Source organism: Leptonychotes weddellii, chromosome 1, assembly GCF_054177405.1.
Source record: "Leptonychotes weddellii isolate Sample4059 chromosome 1, ASM5417740v2, whole genome shotgun sequence".
Classification (NCBI taxonomy): Eukaryota; Metazoa; Chordata; class Mammalia; order Carnivora; family Phocidae; genus Leptonychotes; species Leptonychotes weddellii.
Genome location: NC_138369.1, coordinates 1,953,152 through 1,967,907, shown reverse-complemented (window position 1 = coordinate 1,967,907; position 14,756 = coordinate 1,953,152). Strand labels below are relative to the sequence as shown.

Here is a 14,756-nt window from a genome sequence, read left to right as displayed (position 1 = left end):
GGGAGAGAGAGAGGGGTGGGGGGGTGAGAGAGACAGAGACAGAGGGAGAGAGAGAAGGAGAGAAGGAGGGAGGGAGACAGAGAGAGAGAAGGAGAGAGAGGGAGAAGGAGAGAGAGAGAGAGAGAGGGAGAGAACGCTGACTCGCCAGAATCCCAGCTTCGTGATTTACAAGGCGCCTGGCCCTGGCGCTTGCTGAGGCACCCCTGCCTCCGCAGAGAAGGGAGGAGGGAGAGACACAGACACAGGGACGGAGAGAGGGAGAGCGACCTGGAGCCAGGTTGTGCTTTTTGCAGGAGCCAAGCAGAGGCATCAGACCATAGGTGGGGGGCGCACACAGGGAGCGCCCACCTGCCCAGGCCTGCCTCAACAGCCAAGTGGGGGCAGTGGCCCCAAAGCCAGCCTTGCCCGCCATAATGCTGTGCCACCCAGGGTGGGCCCTGGCCCTCTCTGGTCTTGGCCCCTCTCCCAGCCCCCCAAAGCCCAGGTCAGGCCTAGATCCCACGACCTCCTGCCCCCCCATCCCGCCCCTAGGAGGCATGTAAAAAAAATACCTGCTAAACCCATCAAAAGTCAGGGCCACCCTCCCAGCCTCGGTCTCCCCACTGGAGAAATGGCAGTAAGAGGGGTGCCACGCTGAGAGGGAGCGTGGGGCAGAAATGAAGGGAGGAATGAATGAATGAGGGAGGGGCCCTGGCGGCCGGCGTCGCTGTGGCCTCGGCCCCGGGGAATCCTGGGCACTGCAGCCAAGAGGGATTTGGCCCCAAACCCGGAATAACTAACGTGGCGGTGAGGCGGGCGGAGGGAGGCAGGGAGGGAGGCCCGGAGCAGGGCCAGCGCGGGGAGGCCAGCCTTCCCGCCGCCAGGATTTATGGAAGTAACGGCTGTTCCACACAGTTCCTCTTAAGAGTAAAAGTGAAAAAGCGCTTGAGTCACCACTGAAACAGGGACGGGGCTCCCAGAATCCTCCAGGGCCGCCGCCGCCACCGGCCCCCCCCCCCCCGGGGGCGGGCAGGGCCGGGGGCACCGGGGCGCTGGCACCGACAAGGATCCGGGTCGGATCAGCTAAAAGGGAGCTATTTTAGGATGGGCTCAGGTTGTAAAATTAGTCGGGCAAAGCGGGGAGATGGAGGCCCAGAGACGGGGAGACACACGGGAGAGACGGAATGGGGGAGAGAGACACACAGAGACAGATGGAGGCACGGAGAGAGACACGGAGGCAGAGACAGGGAGAGACAGACCCAGAGATCGAGGAGAAACAGAGACGGGGAGAGGGAGATGGAGATGGTCAGAGACGCGGGGTGGCGGCGCGCTTAGAGAGACTGAGCCAGACAGCCAGGAGTGCAGGTCCTGCGCGGGCAGTCGGGGTCCTCCCAGGGGGGCTCCCAGCCAGAGATCCCAGCCCAGGCTGGGTCTGCAAGGAGCTCTGGGGGATCACCCTCAGGCTTCGGGGAGCCTGCCAGCGGGTCCTGGGTCTCCCCTCCTGGGTGGGGGACACAGGAGCAGAGCACGGGAGGGGAGCCCCCCGGAATTTGGGCCACTCCATCCTCACCCTAGCCCTGGGAGGGGGGCTCTCGGGCTCTCTCTGCCTATCTCTGTCTCCTGTCTCCCCCCCCCCGCCCCGCCCCGCTCCGCCGCTTGCCCGGAGCAACCTCAGGTAGCATTCACTGTCCACCAGGAGCCCGCCTGGCTGATCCTTGCCCTGCTCCTGGGGAGGGCCGAGCCAGGCCCCGTGAGCACACATGCTCACACCAGGGCTTGGGTTCTCACTGCCACCGCCTCTGCCTTTCCTCTCGGCAGCAACGTGGATGAAGGCCTGTCTCCCGAGGAGTCCTGATGGGGGAATTCCAGGGCTCAGTGACAAAAGGCGGCCTTCCAACCTCCTCCCCTGGAATAGCCTCCCTGGCTCAGCCCCCCCTGTGTGGCTCTCAGGAGCTGGCAAGCGCAAGAAGGGCAGAGGGGGCGGGGGCGCCCACAGCCACCCAGGCCACCCCACAAGCCCAGAGACTGGGAGGCCCAAGGTCACGCTGCAACCCTCACTAGAACCCTACTTGCACCCGGGGAGCCTTAGGGCAGCTGGGAGGCAGAGGTGGGGCAGCAATGACAACTTCCGGGGGGCCCCCCAAAGTTGTTCAGAAAGGGAAACTGAGGCCTGGACAGGAGCAGGGACTTCCCCAAGGTCACTCAGGGGATCATGGGTAGGACAAGCCCTGAGACCCCCCCCCCCCCTCTGCACCGCCCTCTCCTTTTCTGGCGGGAGCCAGGAGCTCCCTAGCACGGCAAGAAAGATTCTACCATGAATGAGGGGGACCCTAAGATCCTGAATAGTGGACCCTCTCCACACAGACTGGCGGTCCCTGGGACCCAAGCTAGGCATAGGCATCCACGTGCTCCCCATAAGGGAGAGAGGAGGGGGACCGGACACCCAGGCTCCCGCGGGACTCCCACCTCCCAGAGTGCTGCACTTTGCAATCTGGAGGCCACACTGCCCCTCTCTCCAGAGCCTACCTTAGTCCTCAGGAGAAACTGAGGCCACAACCCCATCGGCCTAAAGACACATAAGGACATGGGGGGAGCTGAAAGTAGACCGGGGGGGGGGGCGTCCCAGAGGGAGCTGTAAGAGGAAAGGAGTCCCCCAGGATGCGGCCTGGGACAGGGGCAGCCGCCCCCTCCCCACACACCCCCTTGCCCGTTGCACAAGGGCTCAGCCCCGGACAGTCTGGGAGCCTGGCCAGGGGTGAGAGGCTACGGGAGGGGGGCAGGGGCAGGTGCCGGGCTGGCGAGGGCGTCCGCAGCGCCGCAGTGCCCGGGCCAGACCCCGGAACGCCCGGCCTCCCGGCTCCTCCCGGCGGCGGCGGCGCAACAATCCAGAATCGATGCGGCGAAAATACCAGATCGGTGTCGGGGGGCGGGGGGCGCGGGAGACCGAGCCGGGATGTCAGCGCGCCCCCTCCCCCCGCTGCTGGCGCCTCCAACTCCGCGCGCCCCCTCCCCCTCCACGCACACGTGGGCCAATAATGGGGGGAAAGGCGTCCCGGGGCTGGGGTGGCGGGACACAACCGTGGCGGGGGGCGGGGGGGCACTGTCTGGGGAGCACATCCGAGGGATCCTCTCCTCCACAGTGCCGAGGGACCCAGCCAGGACCCCTCGATTCCTCCTAGAGGCAGGCCCGGTCAGGGCGGGGGGTCACGCAGAGGCCTGCCTTCGGCTCCCGGGGGAGGGCGCCCCCAGACCTTGCCGGGTGGGGTGGGGGCTAGCGTCCCGCCAGCCTGCACCCCGAGTCCCGCGTCCGCGTGGGGGGAGAGGCCGGGGCGCCGGGGGCGGGGCGGGAGTCCCGAGGGAGGGTCGGGGCGGGGGGGGGTCCCCGGCCCAGCCCATCCCCCACCGGTCCCTGGCCCGCGGCGGGGGCACCCCGGCGGGGCGGCGGGAGGGACGCGCGCCTTTCCCGTCCCGCCTCCTCGGGCTTCCCGACTCCGGGGCCCGGCGGCGGGGGGCGCGGGGGGCGCGGGCCGAGCGAGGGGCGTACCTGGGTCAGGCAGAGCGGGGACGAATACATCCCGGGCGCGGCGGGAGGCGCAGGGCCGGCCGGAGCGGGCGCGCTGAACTTACTGAGTCATTTTTCCAAACCCCCCCCCGTGGCCGCGGCCGGCGCGCTCCTCGCCGCCTCCTCCCTCGGTCTCCCTCCTCCCTCCCTCCCGCGCTCGCTCTCTCTCCCTCTTCCTTTCCTGTCCCCCCCTCCCTCTCTCCTCCTCCGTCTCTGTCTCTCCGTGTCTCTGTCTCTCCTCCCTCTGGCAGCCTCCCCCCCTTCCTCCCCCCAATTTCCCTCCCCTCCCACCCGAACCTCCCACTTCTCAACATCCAACTTTCAAAGAAACGAGGGAAAAAAGAGCGCGAGCGGGGAAGGAAAGCCGCTCCCCCCCCCATGCCCCATGAACCCCCATCATAGCTATTATTACGAATTACGAGCCGCCCTGGTCCCGGGCACCGGACGGGAACCAACCGGCCGCGCAGAGCCCGGTCGCCACGGGTCCCCGTGGACTGCCCACCCGAGTCAAGTGGGGACGGGGTGCTGGGCTGTTGCTGGACACTTTGGGGCCGGAGGTGGATTTTTAGGATCCCCCCCCCCGCCCCCGCAACCCTCCCCGCGCTGGCCGGGAAGTTGGAGAAAAGAGCCAAGTTTGGGGGGGGAGGGAAAGAATGAAGAAGTGACGTGTGCAGAGGCCGGCGCCAGCGCGCGTCTTTCCCCTTAAAGATGTACGACCCGGGGTGCAGGGCAGGAGTGGGGGGTCCCACAGCATCCTCTCCCCCTGCTCCCGGGAGAGCCAGACATGGGCTGCAGTTCCCCCCTGGCACAGAGGCTGGCTCCAAGTGCACTCTTCCCCACCCCACCAGTCCTGAAGGTCCCAACTAACCCGAGAGCCTCCAGGAATCTGCTCTCACCCCTTCAGTTAGCACCAAAGGGGAACTAGGTGTGTGTGGGGGGGGTTGCTTTGGCATCCCCCATTAGTCACCCCAACATCCCAGGAGGATGTGTCCAGAACCTCAGGTTGGCCAGATAAACCCTTGCAGCCTCTTCTCTGGGTGTCCAATAATTCCTACTGAGCCTAGGAGTGTGCCCATTTCACAGATCTGGAAACTGAGGCACGGTGAGTGGCTTGGCGCCAGGCCACCTGGCCCCAGAACCCACCTTTCTAAAGCTCCATTGTTCTCCCTCTAGAGAAACTGGGCACAGACCTGACCTCCCCCAGTCTCTGCCCCCAGGGTGCCATGACCTCAACTGTCCCCCTTTCACCCCCTGAATCCTCCCAGCTTCAACTGCAGAAGCTCCCATTCCCACCCCACAGACTAGGGTGATGTGTCCCTCTGCCCCTTGGTGTTGTCCCCTCTAAAGTGCACTAACAGTGCCCATTCATGGGGTCCATGGGCATAAGGATAATGACACTTAGCAGAGCCTTGACCTTGGGTCAAATGTGCACCAAGACATTCTTAGAAAGCCTGATGATTTTGATTTGTCTCTCCCGGTGTCCTGATGCCAGATGATACCCTCTTGCCAACTTGGGGCAGGTGCCCCATGCCCAGGGTAATGGGAGGTGCCAGGAACCCTATTATTCTCCCACGTTAAAGGGAGGAAACAGGCTCAGGGTCCCAGGGCTAGACTAGGAGGGAGCAGGGTTCCTACGGAGCACGTATTCCCTGGGCCACACTGACTCCCCATTGCATGTGGGTGTCCGTTATTGAAACAAACAGTGCTTAGCACATCATGAGCACTTCACAAATGTTTGAAAACCCCTTGGCTGTCAGGCGGCCGGTGGGGGGGGGGTGCATTTAAAACTCCAGGATGAATGGGGAAAGTCAGGTGTCTAGGAATCCAAATGCCAACATAACATAAAGCAATATTTTATTATTTTTAAATGGCCAGGAACACAGAGCACAAGATTCCAAATTCACAGACATTTAAAAGTTACACTTGACTGCGGAGGGTTCTCCCAGCTCAGCCCCCTCATTCCCGCCCAGCCTGCCACCTGAGCTCCTTTCCAAGGTGAAGTCTGGAGAGCACAGACTGCCCCTCTCAGAGCCTCAGTCTCCACATCTGTAAAATGGCAACAGTGCTGGGACGCCTGGAGGAGGGTTGGAGATGGGAGTCCTGAGGTCACCTGTGTGAACACTGTGGGCACAGTGCAGAGTAGAACCTTCTGCAAATTCCCGAACACCAGTGGACTGTTACAAATCTATATATTCTAGTTCGGGTGGGAGGGGCCCTGCGGCGCACACAGTAGGTCCACAGCTGGCCCGCTCTGGCGCAGGCTTGCAGCCTGGTCTCCGTCTCCTCCAGCAGCAGCTACACTCCTGTGTGCCTCAGCTTCCCCTTGGTGAAAAAGGGCGAAGGTAGTTTCCACCCCCTGGGTTATTACGGGTGAACCAGGGACTATTTGGGCTGAGGTCAACTGCACCGAGCAGTTATCCGAACAAAGCAATCGGTGGATTTGGACCTGTTTGTGCAAGGGTCCAGAAGGGGACCGGGGGGCATGATTTAGCTCCGGGCACTTTGGAGCACAATTTAGCTCATTGGTTAAAAAATTAAAAATGCACTCTCCTTATCATTCATTGTGCCTTCTCGCTAACTGTCCCTGATCCAGACGCACAAGCAGCGTGTTGCCCACTACTCTACCAGTAATGGCAACAATTTGGGAACAGGGCACCGTGTCCCTCTGCGGAGGGCCAGATCAGTAATGCCAGCATGGGCACAGGCTGGAACACTATGCAGCTCCTAGAAGAACAAGAGGCTCCCACCGGCAGATGCCTCTGAGAGACACACAGCGGGGAAAACAAGCTGGAGACCAGGGCTTCCCACCCGAGGGTGCTCTGGATCATTCTCGGCTGGGGCTTGGGGCATCCTAAACACTGTGGGGGAGGGGTGCTGAGCAGCATCCCTGGCTGGAGCACCCTCAGTCCTGACCACCGCAGATGTCCCGAGACATGGCCCAGTGTCTCCTGGGGGCAGAACAGTCCCTGGGTGAGACCAACCCCACTCACTGTAAATGCTGCAAATAGACTCAAGATCTCACTGGGGATTGTTTTTACAAAATATGCAAGCATCCTTTATAAGACTATGTACCTGTTACATGTTCAGACGAAGCTGAATGAAACCAGAGCATCCCCCGGAGTGGGGACCCACACAGGTAGGTGTGATGAGGCAGGTTGGTTTTCACTTGGGATACTTTGGTATACTCTTTAGATGTGCACGAATGGTCTGTCTCATTAAAAACAAACTTTTAAAAAAGCGAGTGGCATTCACAGAGCAGCTCGGGCAGGGACCATAGGTGCCCACCAAGTAACTCCAGAGCGACCACCCTCCAGAGAACAGAGGACACAGCACCGTGCCAGGCCTTGGGGACGCACACTTGGGACAGCGTCACTCCTCCTCGGCCCTTGGTGTTCCCGTTTCACAGAGGAGAAACTGAGGTTCTAGAAGGGGACGCTGAGGTCTTTGGTCTTGATAAGTAAAGGCAGGACGGGACACAGGGCTGGCAGAGACATGCAGCACACACACCATGCCACACAGATACTCACGTCACACGAATGCAGACACACACAGTCACACACCCGTGACACAAACACATAAAGGTTCACCTGGACGCAGGCCCACCCACAAACACAGACGTCCCCACACCTGGCCTCAAGCATCATGACAGAAGGGCACCCAGGGATCACAGACTCAAACAAAGCACACGCATCCACACAGACTCGGGCACACTCAGGAGACACACAGACCCACTCGAGTGCACACACAGCCATGACCACAACACACGTACACTCCTTCACAATCACACACTCACACCCCAACACAACCATACACACCTAGGATCACACCCGCCCACGAGCAGAACTGCTCCCAGGATCCCTACGCAGGGGATCCTGCGTAGGCACAGGATCCTGGGGGCACATATGTGAAATAAGCACACCCCTGCTCCTCCCCCCTGGCAGTCCCATGGACACCCCCAGCCCGCGCCCCCTGCCCCCCGCCCCCGCAGCCGGGCTCAGAGCTCTCCAGGTCCGGCCGGAGGCGGGGCGGGTGGGGTGGCTCCTCTGCGCTCTCAAAAGGGCAGGTGCCTGTGTGTGGTTGCGTGTGCCCCTCTGTGTGCGTGGCGTTATGTACGCCTGTGTCATGGGTGTGAATGTTCCTGTGCCCTGCACCGGGTGGGGGACAAGGGGAGAGGCTTGCACTGGGGAGGGCAGCCCAGGTGTCCCACTGCACAGGAGTGTGGTGGGAGCGTTGTGTTTCAGCGCTGGGGACGAGTGCAGGGGAGGGTGAGGACTGGCAGGGGGTGGGAAGTTTACCAGACTATGGGACCCTGAGGGTTGGGTGCCAAGGTATCCCTGTGTCCATGTAGGACGCCTTTTTCCCTTTCCCAAACAGCCCCCCAAAATGGGATGCACGTTCAAAGAAAAAAGCAGAGACTCCGGCCTGGCCTTGGTGCTTTTATATTTAGAAAATTATATAAAGTGCCCTGGGGTGGGGGTGGGGGTGCAGCGGGGATTCCCCTGTAGGGGAGAAAACAACACTTTGTGCCCGCCCCGTCTGTCCTCACAGGGGGCAAGTGCAGGGAGGCAGGACTGGGAGGGTGGTAGCTCCTAGCATAGAGAGGGTGAGGGGGTTTCCTTGGCCACCCTCCTGAGCCCGACCTGGCCCGCGCGCTTCTGTTACCGGCCATCCCTCGGGACCTCCTCCGCCGCGGAGTTGGGGGGACCCCCACCGCCCCGCCTCCCTCTGGGGCAGGTCCCCGCGCACGCGCAGCCCCTGGCGGGAGAAGGAGCCGCCACCGTGTGATCGTGTCCCGGCGCCACCTCGTGCCCGATCCTCAAGCCAGGACCACCTGGGGCCTCGCGGATGGGGTACCCCGAGTCGGAGGGAAGTGGAGGGGACGGTGTGTGGGGGGTGAGATGAGGGGACAGAGTTTTGGCATGGTAGAGGAAACACCCGTCCCTCACTCAGCAACCCCGGTTACAGGAAAAAAGGAACTGGGGGTGGGGGCGAGGGACAGTGTAGACCCATCCCCAGGAATAGTCATTCGGCGCTAATCACACGCACACAGTGACACCCAACTGTCCCCTGGGACACAGGGACACGACACAGTTCCCCACTCACCAGCAACCCCCTAACCGCCACACATTCACATGGGGATACCCCACGGGTCACCCAGGGACATCACGGCCCTCGGGGACACACAACCCCGCCGTAGAGCTTCACAACACCTTCCCACAGGGACGCACGGTTACCCAGACACACACACTGTCCCTTAGCCGCACAATGCTCTAACACACACGCAACACAACACACACAGAGCCACGTGGATGCGCAGACACACACAGACACATAAAGGAGAGGACTCGACGCCTCGAGACCCACGGACCCATGGCCAGAGACGGGACCACCCAGCCGTACAGACACGCGGGCGCATCCCCGGCTTCCCGTGCTGACCCGTTTGGGAGCACAGAAGCCCCCAAACGCACCCCTCGGGTGCCGGATGCCAACGACGCCCGCGGACTGGACACCGGAACCCTCAAGTGCAGCCACCGACGCTAGCGGGCCTGGGGCGCGCCGGGCCGAGACCGGGTGACCCCTCCCGGCTGGGACCCCGCGCGCGCCGCGGAGGGGCCGGGGTCGACCCGGGGGCGGGGCTCAGGCATCGCAAGGGCGGGCGGGGTGGCGGCCCCCGCGCGGCGCCGAGCGCAGCCGCCCGCCCGGCTCCAAGTTCAAGGCGCCCGGCGGCGGCCGCTGCGCGCTCTCCGCCCCTCTCCGCAGCGGCCATTTTCCGCTAGCTGGCGCGCGGCGCTTGCCCGGGCCGGGGCACCCCGCGGGGGCCGCCGCGACCCCCGCCCCGCACGGCCCCGGGCGGGCGCCCCCTCCTCGGCCCACGCTCCCCCGCGGGCTGCGCGCTCGGGGGTCGTGCGCTCCGGGCCGCGCCCTCCCGCCTCCGGCCCGGCCAGGGAGGAGGCGGGAGCCGGGTCTGGGGGGGACCCTCTCCCGGGAGCCCCGCCCTCCCCGCTAAGTCCGCGGCGCCCGCCAGGGGCCCCCCACTTGGGGTCCCCCGCTGAGCCCCGCGCGCCAGCTCCGCCCCCAGCCGCGGCGGGGGGAGGAGATCGGCGGGCGGGGGTCCCGCAGCCGCGGTCGGTGTGTGGGGGGGTCCCCGCCTCGAGCCCCTCCCCTGGGCGGCCCCCGCCCCCTGCCCCCCCAGACCTTGCAACTTTCGCCGGGAGCCCACGCACCACCCCAAAAACTCCCCGGGCGAAAACGAAAGTGGGGGCGGCGACGTACCATGGCGCTGCTGCGAGGAGGCGAGGCCGGCGCCGGAGCGAGCGCGCTCGGTCCCCGGCGAGGGGGGGCCGGAGGCGGCGGGAGGAGGCGGCGAGGGAGGGCGCGCGGGGGAGGGAGCGAGCGCGCGAGGGAGGGGGCGCGCCGCGCCCGCCCCCCCGGCCCGCAGGACCCTCCCCTCGGCCCGCCCTCCCCCCGGCCCCGCGCGCCGCCCGCGCCTCAGGCCGCTCCGCGCCCGGGCTCCGGCTGCGGCGGCTCCCGCTGCGGCTCCATCCCCGGCCCGGCCCGCGCGAGGGGAGGCCGAGCAAGCGGCCTCCGCGGCGGGTCGTGGGGCCCAGGTCGGGCTGGCTGCGGAGGAAGCGGATCCACCTTCGCCGCGGCGCGCGCGCGCTCACACACACACTCACACACACACACACACACACACACGCAGAGGGCTCAGGGACACTCGCGGCCCGGGCCTCCTCGACTCCGACACGGACACACAACGCACACCGACGCGCGCAGACCCACACAGTCGCGCTTGCAGCTTGTTACAGACACACACAGCCTGCGGTGTCATCCAGACACACGGGGACCCACGCTCACGGCCGATGGGGTGTCTCGGACGCACACCTCCTGCAGGATGCCACGAACACAGACTCACAGGGCCTGCGGGTGTCACCCAGACACTCGGGGACTCACATATTCACAGCCTGTGGGGTGTCACCCAGACAACCACAGGCTCCACGCTGTCACACACAGACTCACAGCCTGCAGGGTGTCACCTGGACACTCACACAGATTGACAATCATAGAAAGACACTCCAGACCTCGGACTGACCTGCACACCGACCCCCAGGACCCCTCCCCCAGGCGATCGCGCCAGCCACCCGGGCCGTGAGTGCAGGTGTCCCGGATACACGCAGTCACAACAAGCACGCATAGCGGCGAGACGGGACAGATGGGGACACAGACTCGGAGGGCGACAGACCTGGGGGGCGGGGGTCCCCTGGGGGTCCCGCAGGGGCTCCAGCGGGGTGGGGGGCAGGGAGAGCGCGCGGCGGCTTCACAGGTTGGGGGTGAGCGGGCGCCCCCTCCCCGGGTCAGGATTAATGGTGGCGCCTCGGCAGCGGGGGGAGGGGCGGGGCCGAGGAGGGTCAGCCCCCCGCCCCTGCCGCGCGGGCAGCGGTGAGCTGGGACGCTGTGCCGCAGCGCCCCCCCCATCCCTGAGCGCTCTCCCGCAGTCCCCCTCCTCCCGCAGCCGCAGCGCAGGCACCGCCCCCTCCCCCCCGTCCCTGGCTCTGCGTCTGGCGCAGCTGGGGGACGACGGGAGGGGTCTTGCCCGAGCCCGGTGGGTGGAGGAGATTCTGTTATCGTCCTTCTGTCTGGGTTTCCCTCAGCCTGCGACCCCAGTTCCCCGCACTGGGGCTCCAGGATTCAGGGACTCTTTTGGAGAAGAGGTTCCCAGCTCCCCCAGGGAGGACGCCAGGGTTTAGGGTGGGGGCCGGCGGCATCTCAGGACGAGAATCAGGCCCTGGACCGCCCTTCTGGAGCCATGGCTGACTCTGGGGGCTTCTGGAAGTTGATTCTGCGGTTCTGTGTGCGCGGCTGGGCATCCCAGAGGCTGGGAAATCTCAGACAAATGGGATATGACAGCAAGCCTGCCTACATAGTAGGTGCTCAGTAAGTCTGGGCTACACGGAGCAGATCTCCACCAGGCCCGGAGCACCCGCTCTGAGAGCTGAGGTCTCATCGCCTCTGCACGCTCTCCCAGTGTTTCAGAAGGGAAAACTGAGGCCCAGAGAGGGGACCTCATCCTCCCCCTTTCCACCAGCCTGTCAGAAGCTTGAGGACCCTAATCCTAACGCCTTCTTCAGGGTTCTCCGCGGGTGGGAGGGGAAGGTTCTGCAGGTGGCCTCCCCTCTCACAGACGTGAAGCCAGAGGAAGTGGGGTGGCTACTCTGGCTCAGGGGAGGGAAGGGTTAAGTGGATAGAGACCCCTTCCCCCACCCTCTGTCTCTCTCACCCTCTCCCTCTTTCCACCCCCCCATCTCTAATCTGCCTCTGTTAATCCCCAGCTTGAATCCTCTGCCCCTCCCTCTTAGGGACCTGAGAGGAAGGGTGAGGGGAATGGGTTGATAGCTGCCAGACCCCAGGGATTGGAGCCCAGAGGATAGTCAGGGGGGCACAGAAGCAGCCCCCACCATCACTTTTCCCAGAGGCCACTCCTGGACTGCAGGAACAGTGCTTTATGGGACCAGCTCCGTTACCCTTCCCAGCAACCCTATGAGGTGAGTGTTAGTAACTCCATCCCCATTTCATGAGTGGGGAAACTGAGGCCCAGGGAGGTTTAGACAAGTGCCCAAGGTCACCCAGCTGGTCTGGAGGATGCTTTCCTGACTAACGTCCTCATAATTTTAGCTTCTTTTGTGATCTGAATAGGCTGAGCATCTCTCAAATCATCAACTCCTGTTTCCTGAGTTTCTGCCTCTGCAGAACAAGGACCCCCCCCCCCCTTTCCTCCAGATGTGTTGGCCTGCTGTGCTTTTAGTCCATTACATTCCTGGGAGGCAGACTGAGTAGTAAACGTATGAAAGGTGTCCAACCTTACAAAGACCAAAGAAAGGATAGCAACACGTAAGAAAATACCATCTCTGGCACTCATCAAAGTAGGTAAAGATTTTTACATTGATAAAAGCTAGTGCTGGTGAGGATAGGGTGAAGCAGGCATTTTCATAAATTGCTTGGAGGTGAATGTGTGTATCAATTGGGAAAGCAGGTTGGCATGCATGGCAGAGGCCTCAGACAAGTTCAGGCCTCATGGTCCAGCTTCTGGGAGTCTGTCTCCAACTTAACGTATGATTGCCCCCGAAGATGTCCTTCGCCATATGCTTGTGAAAATTGCTACAAAACCGTGTTTCTCAGCCCTTTTTTCATGATATTCCCTCTTGACTTTTTCTTTCCTGATCACTTCTCACTATACCGCGTATAGACTGAATGTTTGCCTTTATGCTTTATGCACATCTGTGTTTTGTACATTAGAAGAGTAAGATTTTATGCACCACCCACCCCACCCCAGGACCAATTTCTGCCCCTGTTGAGAATGCATGTCACCAGTCATGGTGTAGCCTTCTGATGAAATGTGATACGGTCCTTTAAAAAGAATGAAGTTCCATTAAGAACAAGACAACTACTCGAAAGGAAAAACATGCAGAAAGCATGAACAGGCATATTACGAATGATGAGCCAGGAGTGGTCAACAAGGGCATAATGAGATGTCCAGCCTCTTTGAGGATCAAGGGAATGCATGGTCAGGCCATAACAAGGCCCCGTGTCCCCCTTATCATGGCCATAAATTAAAAATGTCCAGCGATGGGGCGCCTGAGTGGCTCAGTCATTATGCATCTGCCTTCGGCTTAGGTCATGGTCCCGGGGTCCTGGGATCGAGCCCCACATCGGGCTCTCTGCTCAGCGAGAAGCCTGCTTCTCCCTCTGCCTGCCGCTCCCCCTACTTGTGTTCCCTCTCTCGCTGTCTCTCTCTCTGTCAAATAAATAATAAAAAATTTTTAAAAAATGTCCAGCGATACCAAATGTCAACAAGGTTGTGGGTACACAGAGCACTTCCATACAGCATCAAATCTGGAAAACAGACTGACGTGCATCACAACACTGGCCATCCACAGGCCATGTAACGGCCTTTCCTCTCCCGGATACCTATCCACAAGAAACCTTTGCTTGTTGCTTCCGGGAAACATGCCCCACAATGGTCATCACTGCACCGTGAAGAAGGCAAAAACCCAGAAACCACCCAAATGCCCATCACTGAGAGAGTGGAGAGATGCATTGTGGGAAATTCACCTCCTGGCATATTCATCAGAGGCCCAGCAGTGTCCTCAGCCACAGGTGAACAGTGTAGAGGGACGGAGCAACAGGACATCCATTGGGCAGTGAGCCCCCCAATGTTCCACACAGCATGATAGCCTCCTTATGAAGTTAGAGTACTTGAAACGAAATGACAATTCATAGCAATTGGAGATATGCTTATGTTTAAGCAGGGGGAAAGGATGAATTCCAGATGGAGGAGTGTGGTCACTTTCAGAGGGAGAACCCAGACAGCAGGATGGGGTTATTGCTAAAATTCTCTTTATCCAGGTGGTGTTGAGCTGGTGGGTATTTATTCTATTAGCAAACTTTAAAATTTACGGATAAATGGAACTGTGATGAGAGTAAGTCGTGAGTCAGACTGGGACTGAACTCATTCTGGCATCTAAAGCCCAAACAAAACGCTGAACCACTAGCTCAGAAGGACGTGTGAGAGGAAACTGTCAGCTCCACGCGGCGGGGGTAGGGGGTGTCCTTCTGGTTAGCTCATAGCTGCATCCCTGACACTGAGAACAGCTCCTGGTATGTAGTAGGTGCTCAATAAATCTTTGTTGCATGAATGAAAGCCTCAGAGGGACCAAAGGCCTTGTAAAATCCCATTTTAAAAACAAATCACAGGGGTGCCTGGGTGGCTCAGTCAGTTAAGCATCTGACTCTTGATTTCAGCTTGGGTCATGATCTCAGGGTTGTGAGATCGAGCGCCATATCGGGCTCCATGCTGGGCATGGAGCCTGCTTAAGATTCTCTCTCTCGGGGGCGCCTGGGTGGCTCAGTCGGTTAAGCGTCTGCCTTCAGCTCAGGTCGTGATCCCTGGGTCCTGGGATCGAGCCCCATATCGGGCTCCCTGCTCGGCAGGAAGCCTGCTTCTCCCTCTCCCACTCCCTCTGCTTGTGTTCCCTCTCTCGCTGTGTCTCTCTCTGTCAAGTAAATAAATAAAATCTTAAAAAAAAAAAAATTCTCTCTCTCCCTCTCCCTCTGTCCCTCCCCACCTCCCACTCTAAAAAAAAAGGAAAGAAAAAAATCACACATGTATATGTGTATATAATGTATTGACCTGTATTATATATTATATATGTATATA

General features: G+C 61.3%; 1 protein-coding gene across 4 annotated transcripts in view; it reads right to left on the bottom strand.

Annotated features, from left to right (window-relative positions):
* Positions 1-9,968, bottom strand: part of NFIC (nuclear factor I C) — a 65,215-nt gene extending 55,247 nt beyond the window's left edge. For 2 of the 4 annotated variants that reach the window (XM_081798027.1, XM_081798065.1), the window contains exon 1: positions 3,524-3,685. In XM_081798027.1, the coding sequence (XP_081654153.1) occupies positions 3,524-3,553 (30 nt within the window). In that variant the 5' untranslated portion in view covers positions 3,554-3,685. Of the gene's footprint in view, positions 1-3,523; positions 3,688-9,814 lie in introns of those variants that run through there. The other 2 variants (XM_081797969.1, XM_081797932.1) reach the window with 2 other exon arrangements.
* Positions 9,969-14,756: the final 4,788 nt, after the last annotated feature.